This window comes from Erythrolamprus reginae, chromosome 1 (genome assembly GCF_031021105.1).
Source record: "Erythrolamprus reginae isolate rEryReg1 chromosome 1, rEryReg1.hap1, whole genome shotgun sequence".
NCBI lineage: Eukaryota > Metazoa > Chordata > Lepidosauria > Squamata > Dipsadidae > Erythrolamprus > Erythrolamprus reginae.
The window spans coordinates 188,464,135-188,481,600 of record NC_091950.1 but is presented as its reverse complement, the minus strand read 5'-3'; the positions used below and the strand labels follow the sequence as shown (position 1 = coordinate 188,481,600).

Below are 17,466 nucleotides of genomic sequence, written 5' to 3'. Positions count from 1 at the left end.
CTTCAACTCCCGGAATTCCTGAGCTAGCCTGATTGGCTCAGGAATTCTGGGAGTTGAAGTCCACAAGTCAGAATAGCCAACTTTGCCTAACCCTGGCCTAGGCATAGCTTAATGGCCAATAAGAACACACAGATGAGGTCACATGTCATGGACTACATTGCCCAGAGTGCAATTTGTTACTATATTTCCCTAATGCAATCTCTTAAAGAAATAGCTCCTAATCTGAGATAAATATCCTTTTAGTCTGTCAGCACATCAGGCCAGCATGGTTTTTGCCTGGTCTACCCAACACAAAGAGGAAACATGCCAGCAGGTTGGGGAGTGGTGTCAAGCTGACCATGCCCACCCAGTTGGTCACACCCAGTGAGTGGCATCAAGCTGGCCACACCCACCCTCCCCCCAGGCTAACCACAGCTCTGAATGAAATTGAGTTTGACACCTCTGCTCTACAGGCTTTCCAACAAGGCACCTACTCTTAAGTGCATCTTGCATGTAGGTAGGAAGAAGACTCAAGCAAGAACTTGCAGAGCTAAAGCTGGTTTAGGAAAAATGGTGCACTCTGAATTCTGAATGAAGTTCATTCCGTTCCTCTGGATCATAGCAACCACATTGTTGCTTAACTTAATCAGGAACCACATCTTTGAACCAATTTATAAGCAGCTTGATTTCTAAAGCTCTATCAGAAGATACAGACTGTTGCTTTTAATAGCCTTTAGCTGCAGCAGGCCGGTCCTTTTGCAATATAAGCTCAGTTTCTTAAATCCCTAGCTTTATGCATAGATTCCCATCTTTTCTTTTTCCCAAGCTGTTTATCTTTGATCAACGAACATCCGCAGAAATGTTCAAGTTGTGACGGTAAGGAAACACGCAACGTTTCTCCCTTTTAATTTGGCATTCTTAGGAAGGCTGTTTTAAACCTGTATTTTCTCAGTACGTTTATTATTGAGATAATTACTATTATTTGAGGCACACAGCTAACAGTGAGGTGGGATTGAAACCTTTACCAGATTAGTTTCTTTTTTTTTAAAAAAAAGCATGGTTTGCTCATGCCCCGAGTTTTTTTTCCATCAAAGTAATTCTAATCGCGCATTTTTCTCTTATTACATTCTGAAACCATTATCCAAGGGTCTAGGCCAGTGATGACTAACCTTTTTCTTGTCGCGTGCCGAAAGTGTACATGTACAATAGCGCGTGTGTGCCAGCACCCATAATGCAATGCATATGCGACACCCCCCAAGTGCCCCCTCTCTGCTTGCACATGTGACAATACCGTGCTCCCCCCCCCCCCAATGTGGCACACCCCCATACACACCACGTTTTGGGACTAGCAGCCTCCTGGGAGGCTGAGGGCTGAGGGGGCACTGAACGCCCCTGCCCCATTTTGGACCTAGCAGGCCTTCCTGCAGCCTTCTGAGACCAAAATTAGACCATGGGGCCTAGCAGGCCTTGCAGCCTCCTAGGACAAAAATCGGGCAGCGGGGAGATGGCGCCCCCTTGTGCTCCCCCCACATGTGACCCTCCCAGTCCCCCATGTGTGCCTGCGCATCTTCCACATGCATCCCTCCCTCTGCATATGTGCAGCAGATATCCGAAAATCATCTGCCCAGTGGGAGGCGCACATATGTGTGGTGGAGCTGAACTGGGCAATTTGTGCCATAGGTTTGCCATCACGGGCCTAGGCAGAACAACGTTCTGAAATGACACACAAACCTTCAGAATTTTAGGCCAATGAGTACTGGGCTGACTTGATTATCTCTACAAGTCTTTCCCCACTTTGATTTTTAGCATCCAATAAGGGGAATTAAACCTATGGGCTTGAGGAAATGGCCCAGTAGGAATACTGAAGAGCATCACAAAGAGAAAAAAGCTCTGAATAACGAGTCAACTGTGGTAAGTTGAAATTGGCAAAGCATGCCAGAGGACCCAAATAGTTCTATGACCTGTTAATGGGTCCTCTTCGTGTGTATATATACATACCCAGGGCCATTTCAAGGCAGTTATAGTCATAGCTAACAAACTGTTCTGTATGTATCACATGTTTCTCCCTTAATTTTAAAAAATTCAGCAAAAACATGTCATATATACATATATATATAGCTGATGAGGCCAGAACAAGGCTGAAATAGCGCTATCCTAGTCTCCCTTAATTTTAAAAATTCAGCAAAAACATGTGATACATATATATATATATACGCAATAGTCAAAAGGGATTAGCATTTTATTCATTTCCAATTCTCTCCCCCCACCCCACCCCAGCTTTTATCGAGATTAGGATGAGTAAATGTTACCTTTACTTAAGCAAAGCTCGTCCTCTCTTTCTGCCTGGTAATCATACACAGCTCGACACGTTCTGCCTTCTGAATTCGCCGGTTGCAGGGAGGTGGTTGAATTTGAGCTGCTCCCCATTTCTGCAACGTCAAGCCAAAAATGGAATATTTTTAATATTGGCCCAGTTGATTCCTTTTTCTCTGCAAATGATCCTGAAGCTCTATATTTTAGTCCTCGACTTAAAACCATACAATTGAGCCCTTGTTATCAAGTGAGACATTTGTAAAGTGAGTTTTGCTCCATTTTACGACCTGTCTTGCCACAGTTGGTAAGTGAATCACTGAGCTGATAAATTAGTAACCCTGTTTGAAAAGTAACAGATTAACAGAGTTGGGAGGGGCCTTGTAGGTCATCTAGCCCACCCCCTGCTCAAGCAGGAGATCCTATACTGTTTCTGACAAATGGCAGTCCAATCTCTTCTTGAAAGTCTCAAGTGATGAAGATCCCACAGCGTCTGAGAGCAAGCCATTCCATTAGTTGATTGTTCTCACAAGTTCCTCCTTGTTTCTAGGTTAAATCTCTCCTTGATCAATTTCCATCCGTAGCTACCAAACATAGCTTCCAACATAGCTACTGACATAAATATGAACCAGTTGCCAATCATCTGAATTTTGACCACATGGTCATGGAGATGCTGCAAATGTCGTAACTGTGAAAAACAGCCAAATTTTTCAGTGCTGTTGTAACTTTGAGTCATCACTAAACAAACCGTCAAGAGTGTAACATTGACAGCTACGTGCCTCTTCATTTCAACTTGTCATTAGAGCAGTGTTTCCCAACCTTGGCAACTTGAAGATATTTGGACTTCAACTCCCAGAATTCCCTAGCCAGCGAATGCATTAGAGTAAAAGTGGGAAGTGTTGATTATGAATGGGTCAGTTGGAGAAATGAAACTACTGTACTACCAAGTCCACAGAAATTTGTGAGAGTCTGGAAACGTTCCAAGGATGTGTCAACTGTGGTGAAGAAGGCAGACGTAACAAAGAGAACTTATTTACATGGCCTATGTGGAAGCCTAAGGGTTGCGTTGGGAACTTCATACTATGGACTGTTAATACTGTGAACTGTTGCCTGAGAAATTCAGAGTTAGTTTTACTTTGCCGTTACCACACTATGTATTCAATAAACCGCTTTTGAGTAAAGATATGAACTTGGACTTTTATTTGGATATTCAAGCAGGATGTTGACACAAACTGTTGTTAAATCTAGGATTACCTGTATAGGAAGGAAATGCCTCAAAGACAATCACTACTGCTGATGACTGCATTGGTGTAATCCATTTTCTTGGAAAGCTACATGCATGTGGTTTGCCCTTGCCTTTTTCTATGATGTTCCTTGCTTTCAGTCAATTTTGCCATATGTGTATGCATAGATAAGTTAGTGTATCACAATGCTAAACATCCTATTTCTCTGATTAATCTGAAAAGAAGAAAGCCTATTTGGAAATGAATTGTCATGAAAAATATCCCCTTGGTTTCCATCCCACAGTATATTAAGAGTAGCTGCAATTTGGTGTCTTTTCTTGACAGAAATGCAATTAAAAATTATTTTTAAAATTAATAATAATAATAATAATAATAATAATAATAATAATAATAATTTTTTGGATTTGTATGCCGCCCCTCTCTGCAGACTCGGGGTGGCTAACAACAATAATAAACACAACATGTACAATCCAATAATAAAAAACAACTAATAACCCCTATTATAAAACCAAACATACACACAAACATACCATGCATAACTTGTAATGGCCTAGGGGGAAGAGCTATCTCAACTCCCCCATGCCTGGTGGTATAAATGAGTCTTGAGTAGTTTACGAAAGACAGGGAGGGTGGGGGCAGTTCTAATCTCTGGGGGGAGTTGGTTCCAGAGGGACGGGGCTGCCACAGAGAAGGCTCTTCCCCTGGGGCAATTACCAGTACCAATTACCAGTGCAATGGAGCATTGTTGGGGCTCAATCTTCCTTTGATTAATACCTGCTCGATTAGTATATGAAGTAGAATGCAATTAATTTTGCAGCCAAGAAACAATTGAAAGTTGAAGAATTACGAGTCTTGGTGGTGCAGTGGCTAGAGTGCAGTACTGCAAGCCGCTTCTGCTGACTGCTGGCTGTAGTTCACCAGTTCAAATCTCACCAGGCTCAAGGCTGATCCAGCCTTCCATCCTTCCGAGATGGGTAAAATGAGGATCCAGATGTTGGGGGCGATATGCTGACTCTGTAAAGCACTTAGAGAGGGCTGTAAAGCACTGTGAAGCGGTATATAAGTGCTATTGCTATTAACTGAAATAATAGCAATAGCATTTAGACTTATATACAGTGCCTTCCAGCCCTCTCTAAGCAGAGTCAGGCAATCTGGATCCTCATTTACCCACCTCGGAAGGATGGAAGGCTGAGTCAACCTTGGGCCAGTTAGGATAGAACTCCTGGCAATGGACCGTTAGCTTGCAATACTGCATTCTAACCACTAGGCCACTACAGCTCCATAACTCAGTAACTAGGGATCTGAGGAAACCACCAATACATTTACCTATTTTTAAAATTTCTTTTTTAATCCTTATTTCAGGTTTTTCTAATTATTTGATGCCTACTTTTGTAGTATTTCCTTGAAAGAATAAGGACCTTAGTCCAGCTATGTACAGTGTTCCCTCGATTTTCGCGAGGGATGCGTTCCGAGACCGCCCGCGAAAGTCGAATTTCCGCGAAGTAGAGATGCGGAAGTAAATACACTATTTTTGGCTATGAACAGTATCCCAAGCCTTCCCTTAACACTTTAAACCCCTAAATTACAATTTCCCATTCCCTTAGCAACCATTTAGATTATTACTCACCATGTTTATTTATTAAAGTTTATGTTAAAAAATGTTTTTTAAAGGCAGACGAAAGTTTGGCAATGACATATGATGTCATCGGGTGGGAAAAACCATGGTATAGGGGGAAAAACCATGAAGTATTTTTTAATTAATATTTTTTAAAAACCGTGGTATAGACGTTTCGCGAAGTTCAAACCCGCGAAAATAGAGGGAACACTGTATTAATGAAAGGGAAACAACCTGTTTGATTAAGCTATGCTTAAGGCATCGCACAGAAACTGGAAGACAGTAAGTTAGGTTTAGTAAGTTAGGCATAAAGTAGCTGGCTGACCTTGAGCCAGTCACTCTCACTCTGCCCTGGGAAGAAGACAATGGCAGACCACTTCCAAAAAGTCTTGCCAAGAAATACTAGGGACTTACCCAAGCAATTGTCAGAGTGAAAAATTCTCTCAAAAGCATACAAAGATAGACACATACAGGCAGAAGGAAAGCTGGAGTGATATAAACTGGCCTAATAAATAAATGAATATTTTACCTGGCCGGCAGCTTGTGCTAATCTCAGATTCACCGGTGTTCCTCATTTTCAAAGTCTGCTTAATGCTCCTCATTGTAACAGGACAAGTGATAGTGACAGAACTATGTAGACAGTCCTAAAGGGAAAGGGAAATAGTATTGTTTCTCTTAGCTTATTCAAAAAGTGTTGAACACAGATTTCCTTGTCCATAATCCTATTTGTTTTAAAAAAAACCACTATCAACACAGATAAATTCTAATTCTGTAAACATTTAAAGCAATCATCCCAGATGCCACAGAATTCCACCACAACATGAGTCATCTTGAGAAGGGCGGCATAGAAATCAAATAAATAAATAAAGCATCTAAACATGATTGTTGATCAGAAAGAAGGAAGATATTCTAAGGGGAGGATTCTGACAAGAGTTGATTCAAAGGCTATTGGAAAGAATATCTTTTTTTTTTTGCCAGCAGCTCTGCAACCATCCTTATCCATAGCGCAGCAGGGAAATAAAATAAAATAAATAAATAAAAACATGCCACACACAATCTCAGCAGCAAGAGCTGATTAAGTAAAATCCTTATGTTTAAGTAAAATCCTTATAGCAGAGGTCTTCAAACTTGGCAACTTTAAGACTGGTGGACTTCAACTCCCAGAATTCTCCAGCCAGCATAGCTGGCTGGAGAATTCTGGGAGTTGAAGTCCACCAGTCTTAAAGTTGCTAAGTTTGAGGACCCATGGTTTATAGGACTGTGTGATACTTGCCTTCCCCTCTATGTGTCACTCTTGAGGAACTGGAGCTTTCTCGGATCAGCTTTCAATAACATTCTATTTTTAATAACTTTGCACCTTTGAGTGCCATGCTGTTAGAATCTCTCTCTTAATTGTTGAGACATTTTTTAAAAAGTTTATTTGTGGCAGCGTTGGGCTTCCAAAATTTTAGCAAGGGTTTCTCTGCCCAGTTGCTGGGTGGACGTGGCAATGGTGGGTGTGGCCTAGTCGGCCTCCTGCACCATGGTAGGGTGGGGGGCGTTTTTGGCCTCCATAGGCTCTGGAGGCTTTCCTTAAGCCTCCGGGAGGGCAAAAACAGCCTCCCCAGGCTCCGGATGCTCTCTTCCCCAAACTTCTGGTAGGCCCGTTTTTGCTCTCCCTGACCTTCCATGTACACTCTGCACTTACCTGCACCCAAAATGGATTGTGTGGGGATCCATGGAAGGGGCGAGGTAGGGTGTGGGGCCAGCCAGGAGTGGGATTTCAGGGGGGGTGTCTCCAAACTGCACAGAATCTTAGCTAGAGGTTCTCATGAACCCCCAGCAGCCCACCCCTGGTTTTGGGGGTACAGTACAAGTCAGGGATTCTTTTATGGAGGATTTTTTTACACAGTATCAAGATGTAGAACAGAGGGCTTGTGAAGATGACTTTGGAGGTCTGTGGACCCTACCAGGCCCAAGAGAATAGAATGGAGTAGAGTAGAGTAGAATAGAATAGAATAGAATAGATTTATTAGATTTGTATGCTGCCCCTCTCCAGAGACTCGGAGCGTCTCACAACAGCAAAACACAGTACAAATCCAATGATTTAAAAAACAGTTAAAACCCTTAATATAAAAAACAGTCATATATCCCAGGCAAACCATACATAAAACGGAACGGCCCAGGGGAATCAATTTCCCCATGCCTGACGGCAAAGGTGGGTTTTAAGGAGTTTGCGAAAGGCAAGGAAGGTGGGGGCAGTCCTGATCTTCGGGGGGAGTTGATTCCAGAGGGTCAGGGCCGCCACAGAGAAGGCCCTTTCCCTGGGTCTTGCCAGACGACATTGTTTCGTCGACAGGACCCAGAGAAGGCCAACTCTGTGAGACCTAATTGGTCGCTGGGATTTGTGCGGCAGAAGGCTAGAATAGAATAGAATAGAATAGAATAGAATAGAATAGAATTCTTTATTGACCAGGCATGATTGGACACACAAGAAATTTGCCATTGTGCAGGAGGCTGATTAGGCCACATCCATACCCAGTAGTGGGGGCAGTAGCCCATTACTTCCCACAATATCAGAATATAGTAAGAGAAAGGCATGCAAAGAATTGTGACTAAAATCAGTACTAAAAACAGAACATTATGATACTTGTTCCACCTCTACATAGCAACAAGTAGTTAATGCATAGAACTCGTTACCTGTAGTTTCATCACCTAACTCCCAAAACTTTACCCTTAGACTATCCACTGCTGACGTCACCCAATTTCTAAGAGATCAGTAAGGGGCGTGCATAAATGCACCAGCGTGCCTTCCATCCCTTGTCTTAATGTTTCTCTCTTACTAGCATCATGTATATAACCATTGCTATATCTTTGTATACTACCAATACGTACTTGACAAATCAAATAAATAAATAAAATGCAAGAAAAGCGATTAAGATTAGCAATTGGGATAGTCTAAACTTTAAAGTAGTAGTATCACATTCAAATAAACATTGACAAATAAAGCAGTTAAATCATTCAGAAGGGATCTGGAAATTGTAAACATCACTTACTGTCTCATGCCAAACCTGAAAGTATATACTGTAGTGTAACAAATGACATTGTTGTGTCCAGAGGACAGTTAGGCTTTGTACCCGCCTCATATTCCTTGGGCGGGAAAATACTATAATATGATTGGTTGGCTCAGCCTGGCAGCCCGGCATATATATAGCTGCCAGGCACGGCCATGTTGTCTTTTGTTCAGTTATGTAAACCGTTACTCCTCGTTAATAAAGAGCCGTTACTCACCACAAGAGTGCAGTCCTTCATTCCGCTAAGGACATAACAGACATGGTGTGTACATAACAAGATATAACCACCATAAAGTGGATTAAACAAGTGTTAATGCTGAGACTGGGCCATTTCCAGGTGGGCTTACAATAACATACAGTAAAAATAACATCTGATTTCCATTCCTTAGCTATAGCATTAAAGAAAATGAAATAAGTCTATGGGATTAGGCTACAGATGTATATATAGCTGATCTCCAAAATCATTTCATGGACAAGTAGTACCATATCTCATAATATTACCTTTTCTTTCCATTTTGAAATGCAGTCGTTGCAGAGATGAGATGGTTTAGGCTTCTTTTCAATTTCAGCAAGCGCACTTCCCAATTTGAAATGATTTGCTTGCAGAACGGAAGCTTTCAGTGTTGCCTTTAATATATATATATATATTTATATATTTAAATATATGTAAATAACAAATATTTTGATGTAACAGGTTTTTTCCCCCCCAGTTCTGATTATTTGGAGCAGAGGGAGACACTGAGTCTACATCATCTGGTTTTAAAATACAATAAGTCCTCATTTGCAGCTGCAGGAACCAGCAGTTCTTAAAAGGTCACTAAATAAACTCTCATGCCCACTGTACTTACAATTTTATTTATGCTTTCCTTTGCTTTTATTTATCTATTTATTTATTGGATTTGTATGCCGCCCCTCTCCATGAACTCGGGGCGGCTAACAACAGTGACAAAAATAGAATGTAAAAATCCAATACTAAAACAGCTAAAAACCCTTGTTATAAAACCAATCATACACACAAACATACCATGCATAAATTGTAGAAGCCTAGGGGGAAAGATTATCTTAGTTCCCCCATGCCTGACGGCAGAGGTGGGTTTTGAGGAGCTTACGAAAGGCAAGGAGGGTGGGGGCTATTCTAATCTCTGGGGGGAGTTGGTTCCAGAGGGCCGGGGCCGCCACAGAGAAGGCTCTTCCCCAGGGCCCCGCCAACCGACATTGTTTAGTTGACGGGACCCGGAGAAGGCCCACTCTGTGGGACCTAACTGGTCGCTGGGATTTGTGCGACAGAAGGCGGTCCCTGAGATAATCTGGCCCGGTGCCATGAAGGGCTTTATAGGTCATAACTAACACTTTGAATTGTGACCGGAAACTGATCGACAACCAATGTAGACTGCGGAGTGTTGGTGTGACATGGGCATATTTAGGAAAGCCCATGATTGCTCTTGCAGCTGCATTCTGCACGATCTGAAGTTTCCGAACACTTTTCAGAGGTAGCCCCATGTAGAGAGCGTTACAGTAGTCGAGCCTCGAGGTGATGAGGGCATGAGTGATTGTGAGCAGTGACTCCCGGTCCAAATAGGGCCGCAACTGGTGCACCAGGCGAACCTGGGCAAACGTCCCCCTCGCCACAGCTGAAAGATGAAAGCCCAAATGGCAGTGAAAGTTTCTGGAACTTGATTCATAAGGAAATTGAGTAAAAGGGCAACTTTTAAAGTTCTTTTTCTCCACTCCTCTGCCCGTTTGAATGCTCATTCCAATGTTGGCACAATTAACGACAAAATAATTGATGTTTGTATTTACATTAATTGGAGAGAAAGGGATTACATGAGAGTAAGGAGGGACATATGGGTAATTTATTTTGAAAGGAAAGTGCTAGCAGGAGCCCTGGTTCACTTAGCAAGTCCGGCATAACATTAGCTAACTAGGTTATTCTATTTTATAGCCAGTGAATCTTCTAGTAAACATGACATTGTTCCTGAACGTTTCAGCCCTATTCATGTATTCATTCATTGTGTTTTTAATTATTGTTGGATTAACTTGTGCCAGGTGCCTTGGAAAGGGCTTTCCTTAAATGCAGGCCCTAAAATTGAAAGGTTGTTATTGTAGTTATCAGCCTAACTTGATTGATGTGCATATAGAGGTGCACCTCTGAAGATAGCCAAAGGATTAAAACTGAAAATTGCATTTCAGCTGAACAAAAGCTATGCAATATAGGTATTTAAAATGTGACATATACAGTATATTAATTTCCAATGTACCTCATTAAGCTGCACAATGGTATCATTTATATTCTTTGCATCTGAAAACTGTGGGGTTTCTTTGTAAGCCTGAAGCATCCGTTCTAAGCCTTTAAAAATATAAATACAAGGATTTGCTCAGTATTCATTAATTTCTAAATCACCCTGGAAATCAACCATGATATAATAGCCCTGTTAGCAAATCTCCATTACAGTGATACCTCTACTTACGAACTTAATTCATTCCGTGGCCAGGTTCTTAAGTAGAAAAGTTTGTAAGAAGAAACAATTTTTCCCACAGGAATCAATGTAAAAGCAAATAATGCGTGCAATTGGGGAAACCACGGGGAGGGTGGAGGCCCTGTTTCCTCCCAGGAGATTCCTAGAGAGGCCCCATGGAGGCTTCTCTCTGCCTTTTCCAGCCCTGTTTTCTCCCAGGAGATTCCTAGAGAGGCACCACAGAGGCTTCTCCCCACCTCTTCCGGTTACAGTTTCGGAGGCTCGGGTTTGTAAGTGGAAAATGGTTCTTGAGAAGAGGCAAAAAAAATCTTGAATACACGGTTCTTATCTAGAAAAGTTCGTAAGTAGAGGCGTTCGTAGCTAGAGGTACCACTGTAATGGAGATTTGCTATTTTAATTTCCATTAAAATATTTTTTTTTTAAAGATTAGGTTCTGAACACAATATGTAATGTTAGAATAAATCAATATGCACATATTTAAAAAGAATGAACAGGATTAGAATGTACACAATGGTATTCATCTACTTTCAAGTAGTAATCAAAAGGAACATTATTCAAACACTCCCAGTTTTGTTTCAGTAATAGGGTGTCTTTTTAGTATCAGTACAAACTTTAGGAAAACTACCTATCATATGTTACCCTTAGAACAGTGGTTCCCAATGTGGGGCCCATGCCCCACAGGGGGACAATTTGATTTTTAATGGGGGCAATTGGAGCCTTTTAGGCTTCCCCTGCATGTGTGGAGTTAACTTTTTGAATAGTAAGAATTATATGTCATGGGGGTTGGGGGGCATCAGGAGTTTAGAGATGTTTGGGTGGGCATGGCCAAAAAAAGGTTGGGAACCACTGCCTTAGAACAATTGAAAAGTCTGTTTCAAACTGAAGATGTTACTTGTATTCCTACCACACAGCCTCAAATTTCTATAAATACCATGAACATGCTGCTACATTTGAATATTAAAACACTATATGTAGCCCATTTTCTTAAGTAGGTCTTTTGATCTTGTACCCCTTGTTGATCCATTCACTTCTATGGGGGGAAATGCATTATTTTTGTTAACCTCTAAACTCTTATTCCTTGCTTTTTATTCATAGACAAGAAAGTAAAGTATGGTATCTAATCTGCCTACAGTATATAAAATCATACTCCAAAAGCGTTATCATCTTTTTATTGATTTAATGCATTTAATTAAGAAACCCATGTTTCTTAATTAAATGCATGTTAATAATAATATAACGTAATAATAATATACAGTGATCTCTCGATTAGCGCGGGGGTTACGTTCCAAGACCTCCCGCGCTAACCGATTTCCGCGTTATACTGGATGCGGAAGTAAAAAACCTTCTGCGCATGTGCGCCATTTTTTTTTCATGGCCGCACATGCGCAGATGGTGGAGTTTGCGTGTGGGCGGCGGGGAAGACCAAGGGAAGATTCCTTCAGCCGCCCAACAGCTGATCTGCTCCGCAGCGCGGAAGCAGCGAGGAGCCGAAGATGGGGTAAAGGCAAAGGGGAAACCCCATCTTCGGCTCCTCGCTGCTGCCGCGCTGCGGAGCGGATCAGGTGTTGGGCGGCTGAAGGAACCTTCCCTTGGTCTTCCCGCCAGATCACTTGCCGCTTGCCGCTTGCCAGTCCACGCCCCCCTGGATGAGCAGCCAGCGATTGTTCCGCTGCCGCCAGCATGGCCTGGCTGGCAGCGGAAGATGTAACCTTCGCAACCTCGGAGAGCTTCCTGGGCATGAAAGCTCACGAAAACCAGGAAGCTCTCTGAGGTTGCGAAGGAGCCCACGATCACTCGGCTGCAAGCGGGAGGAAGGCGAATCCCACGGGGCTGGGCTCGGTTATCCCCTCGGCTCCCCTCCTACCAGCCCCGCCGCGGAAGGCTCCATTCTGTTCCCTGAATGGAGACCGCCGGCCGCTCAATCGGGTGGCAGGAAAGCGAATGTCACGGGGCTGGGCTCGGCTCCCCCAGCCCCGCCGCGGAACGCTCCATTCTGTTCCCTGCCGGCCCAATTGAGCGGCCCGCGGTCTCCATTCAGGGAACAGAATGGAGCCTTCCGCGGCGGGGCTGGGGGAGCCGAGCCCAGCCCCGTGACATTCGCTTTCCTGCCACCCGCAGCCGAGTGATCATGGGCTCCTTCGCAACCTCAGAGAGCTTCCTGGTTTTCGTGAGCTTTCATGCCCAGGAAGCTCTCCGAGGTTGCGAAGGAGCCCAGGATCACTCGGCTGCCGGCGGCAGGGAAACGAATGTCACGGGGCTGGGCTCGTCTCCCCCCCCATAGCAGCCCCGCCGCGGAACGCTCCATTCTGTTCCCTGCCGGCCCGATTGAGCGGCCGGCGGTCTCCATTCAGGGAACAGAATGGAGCCTTCCGCGGCGGGGCTGGGGGAGCCGAGCCCAGCCCCGTGACATTCGCTTTCCTGCCACCCGCAGCCGAGTGATCCTGGGCTCCTTCGCAACCTCGGAGAGCTTCCTGGGCATGAAAGCTCACGAAAACCAGGAAGCTCTCTGAGGTTGCGAAGGAGCCCACGATCACTCGGCTGCGGGTGGCAGGAAAGCGAATGTCACGGGGCTGGGCTCGGCTCCCCCAGCCCCGCCGCGGAAGGCTCCATTCTGTTCCCTGCCGGCCCGATTGAGCGGCCCGCGGTCTCCATTCAGGGAACAGAATTTAAAAAAAATTATTTTTTAATATTTTATTTTTTTAAATAATATTTTTTGAAAAACCGCGTTGCAGCGTTTCGCGCTAATTGAGAACGCGCAAGTCGAGGGACCACTGTAATATAATAATAATATAAGAAATAACTATGATCTGATGGTCATTTTGAAAAATCCTTTTTAGCAAGCACCTAGAAGCCAAAAGGATCATACATGCCAAGTTTCAAGTTTGTAAGCTTTACGGTTCTGGAAATTTTGTGATGATGCGTGAGTGGTATTTGGCTTTTATACAGTATATATAGATCTATTTACCTATCTAATCATCTAGTTAGCTATCAATCCATCATCTGTCTGTCTGTATCATTATGATCTATCTATCTATCTATCTATCTATCTATCTATCTATCCATCCATCCATATCTATCTATCTATCTATCTATATCCATCTATCCATCCATCCATCCATCCATCCATCCATCCATCCATCCATCTATCTATCTATCTATCTATCTATCTAAATATCTATCTATCTCTATCTATCTATCTATCTATCTATCTATCTATCTATCTATCTATCTAAATATCTATCTATCTATATCTATCTATCCATCCATCCATCCATCCATCTCTCTCTCTCTCTCTCTCTCTATCTATCTCTATCTATCTATCTAAATATCTATCTATCTATCTATCTATCTAAATATCTATCTATCTATCTATCTATCTAAATATCTATCTGTCTATCTATCTATCCATCTATCTATCTATCTTCTATCTATCATCTATCTACATTATTTTATTGCATTCATTTAAATACATTTTTCTGAGAAGGTCTCTGTAGAATTTCTCAAAGAAGTCCCATGGTGCAAAAAGAGTTAAGAACTCCTGTAAATGCCATCAGCTAAAGGGACCAATAAAACCCATTATCCAAAGGAGAACAAACTAAGTGAATGTTGGAAGAGCTAGAAAGGCACAAATGAGATACACCTTCACCTTGTGTAAATGATCAAGTATGAAATGCTGAAAATGTGTGGTAACCTGTTTTGTCCTGTATTGCCTTCTCCAAGTCTGTTTGTACCCGTGCTATTTTTGCTTTTAGGGCAGTTTGTCTCCTCTCTTTTTCAATTAGGCTCGTCATATCTTCTTCCTTTTATAATAAAAAAGAGGAAGTAAGAACGAAAACAAGATTAATTTGTTTTGATTAAAAGTATATATCTGGTAATGTTCTCAACACATACTCATTGCAAAGCTATGCAATTTGCTGTTTATTTTTGTAGTCTTATGAATTATGAAATACTTTAGATATTAAAATTAAAGAGTCGGATCCCCTTGGCTAGGGAAAAAGAAAGAAAGGCACACAGATATTGTTGACAGCCAGAATCAAGGGTAAAGCTCACAGATGCCCTTCCAGCCTATTATACTTTGCCAATTTGGTCTGTAATAATTTTTTTTACGTTTATATAAAGAAGTGTCAGTGGAAGACAACAGATTCCTTGTTCTTTTTAAAATTCCATTATGGGGTGTCCATTCGTCTCTGCACCAACTTTTTGCTACAGCTGTCTCCTGAAGACAACTTGTGTCACTTTTTCATTAAAAGTTTAATCAAAATCCCCAAAGATGCCAGATGAACAATTTGTTATGTTTGCAAGTTGCTAGAATAAAGGTGATCACTGATTGGAGCAGGGCGACCAATAAGAAGCCGACTAGCACAACCAATGGGAAGCCTGGGCGCAACCAATAAGGAGCCTCCGGGCTCAACCAATAGGAAGCTCCAGCGCAAAGTGTTGAAACATTGTCACCAATCCCTGCATTAGTAACAATGTATATAAGGTGCGGTTTTGGCCGCTTGTTTCTTAAGTCGCTACCTGCCTGCGAGCTGGTCACTTTAGATGTTCCTGATTATTAAATAAAGAGCTGTTATCCTCTTCATCGGCCTCCAGCCTCTGATTTAATACAATTGTATGGTCCCAAAGTCATAGCTAGCTCCTGTTATTTGTATTTAATCTTTCCTCAGCTTTAGTCTTCATTTCACAAATTTTTATAGCTGAACATTTCAAATAGGCATATCTGCCTGCCATTCTCTCTCTCTCTCTCCACTAGGTAGCTGTATCTATAATTTATCATCTGTGATCTATCTAATTTATATACCACCTATCTCATGAGAAATGACTCTGGACAGCATACAATAATCAAATCAAAATTATACATACGTAAAAACAAACATTTAAAATATAAAAGGTCAATATCAAACAACTAGAGATTAATTGAAACAATACATATATTAACAATATCTGAAGGTTGAAATGAAAATTGAGATGATATGGGATGAAAAGTTGGAAGCTGAAAAAAGCAATTCTCTGGTCATCGTGAATCTTTTCATATGGCAGTAGGAATTTATACTATTGCACTCTATGTCCCTGTGAAATAGACATGACCTTTATGGCTTTTCTCCAGGTTGATACGTGTAGCAGAATTTGAAATGCTGCAACCCTTTTAAAGAATTTGCACGTGGTTAATTAAAATACTAGAATGTAAGAACTAATGTTGAGTCTTTTCAATTAAAAATAGAAACACTGAAATCCTGGCTATTCCCATAATGATTTTTTAAAATATTTTGTTCGACTATGCTGTCATACCTCTGTGCTTCTCTGATCCTGTTTATACTGAACACCAAGCATTATTCACATAAGTATTCTGTTTGCAACCTTAACCAGGCCAGCAGTTTACTCTGTTATGCCATGAACTGATAAGGTTGCATCTGAAAAAAGCACAAGTCTCTATGTGACAGGCATATTTTATAGAAATATTTTCTGGAAAAGTGTTTTAATAATGTCTTTCATTCAATATGAGTCAAGATTAGGGGCAGAAGTATATGTAACTATGTGGACAGAAGCAAATCTTATTTTGACTTGCATATTTCAGAGGACAAATATATATCTGGTTTGCGCTACAATAGACTAGACAATTGACAATAGGCTGTCAAACTTGTGATGCACGAGCTGGGTGCATCATGTACTGACCACCTCTATGCTCAGTTTAGCAAAGTGGGGGGAGTCCCGATACGTCACAACGCCATGACGATGTGACTTTGACAACCCTAGATGATCATTAGAAAGCATCACAGAGATAAAGAAAACTCTAACTTTTCCCTAGTGGGGTCTGAATTTCTTCAGCCCAGGTATGATGGATGTTATTTAGTCCCCATCTAAGTATTTTCCTTTAAGTAAAGGCAATAAACATTAAACTAAGCCATTGATGCTGAAGGTGTTGCCATGAATAGAATGCACTATAAGATATGGGTTATGTTGGCACAATACTTTGTCCGGTTCAGTCAGGACCCTTTTCAGAGTTTGTTTAACTGGCTGTGTTTGGGAGTACAGTGATCCCTCGGTTAGCGCGGGGGTTACGTTCCAAGACCTCCCGCGCTAACCGATTTCCGCGTTATACTGGATGCAGAAGTAAAAACACCATCTGCGCATGCGCGCCCTTTGTTCCATGGCCGCACATGCGCAGAAGGTGGAGCGACGCAAGTTCGGAGGCTGGCAATGCAATGGTGATTTTTCCGGGCTCCTCGCCGCTACCCACAGGGCAGCGCTGGCGGCAATGGCAATGGCAACCCTCCCTCCTTCCCTCCTTCCCTTCTCTCCTTCCCTCCTTCCCTCCTTCCTTCCTCTCACCGGCTTTCTTGGGGCAGCGCTGGCGGCAATGGCAATGGCAACCCTCCCTCCTTCCCTTCTCTCCCTCCCTCCTTCCTTCCCGTTTGCAACGATTGGTCGAGATTTTGGCCAATCAGCAATCAGTATGACGTCATCGGGCGGGAAAAACCGTGGTGTAGGAAAAAAAACGCGGACTTATTTTTTAATTAATATTTTTTGAAAAACCGCGTTGCAGCGTTTCGCGCTAATCGAGAACGCGCAAATCGAGGGATCACTGTACAGAAGACTAAAAATTATGTTATTTGTTAAATTTATATGCTGTCCATCTCTCTTTCCAAAGTGAGCATAAAATGTATGCTGGGGAGATACAGCTCCAAAATCAAAGATTCTTGGCACTTTTAATCCTGTAGATTAATAGAGGCATTGTGAATACATACATGCATACATATGCTGTCTCCTTTGTTCTCCTTTTCCTCTCT

At 42.3% G+C, this 17,466-nt stretch overlaps 1 protein-coding gene across 1 annotated transcript in view; it reads right to left on the bottom strand.

Annotated features, from left to right (window-relative positions):
* Positions 1-17,466, bottom strand: part of NOSTRIN (nitric oxide synthase trafficking) — a 58,239-nt gene that overhangs the window by 1,975 nt on the left and 38,798 nt on the right. The window contains exons 11-15 of the mRNA XM_070731723.1: positions 14,370-14,478; positions 10,460-10,548; positions 8,703-8,828; positions 5,678-5,792; positions 2,289-2,408 (exon numbers count right to left, since the gene is read on the bottom strand). Of these exons, the coding sequence (XP_070587824.1) occupies positions 2,289-2,408; positions 5,678-5,792; positions 8,703-8,828; positions 10,460-10,548; positions 14,370-14,478 (559 nt within the window). The remainder of the gene's footprint in view (positions 1-2,288; positions 2,409-5,677; positions 5,793-8,702; positions 8,829-10,459; positions 10,549-14,369; positions 14,479-17,466) is intronic.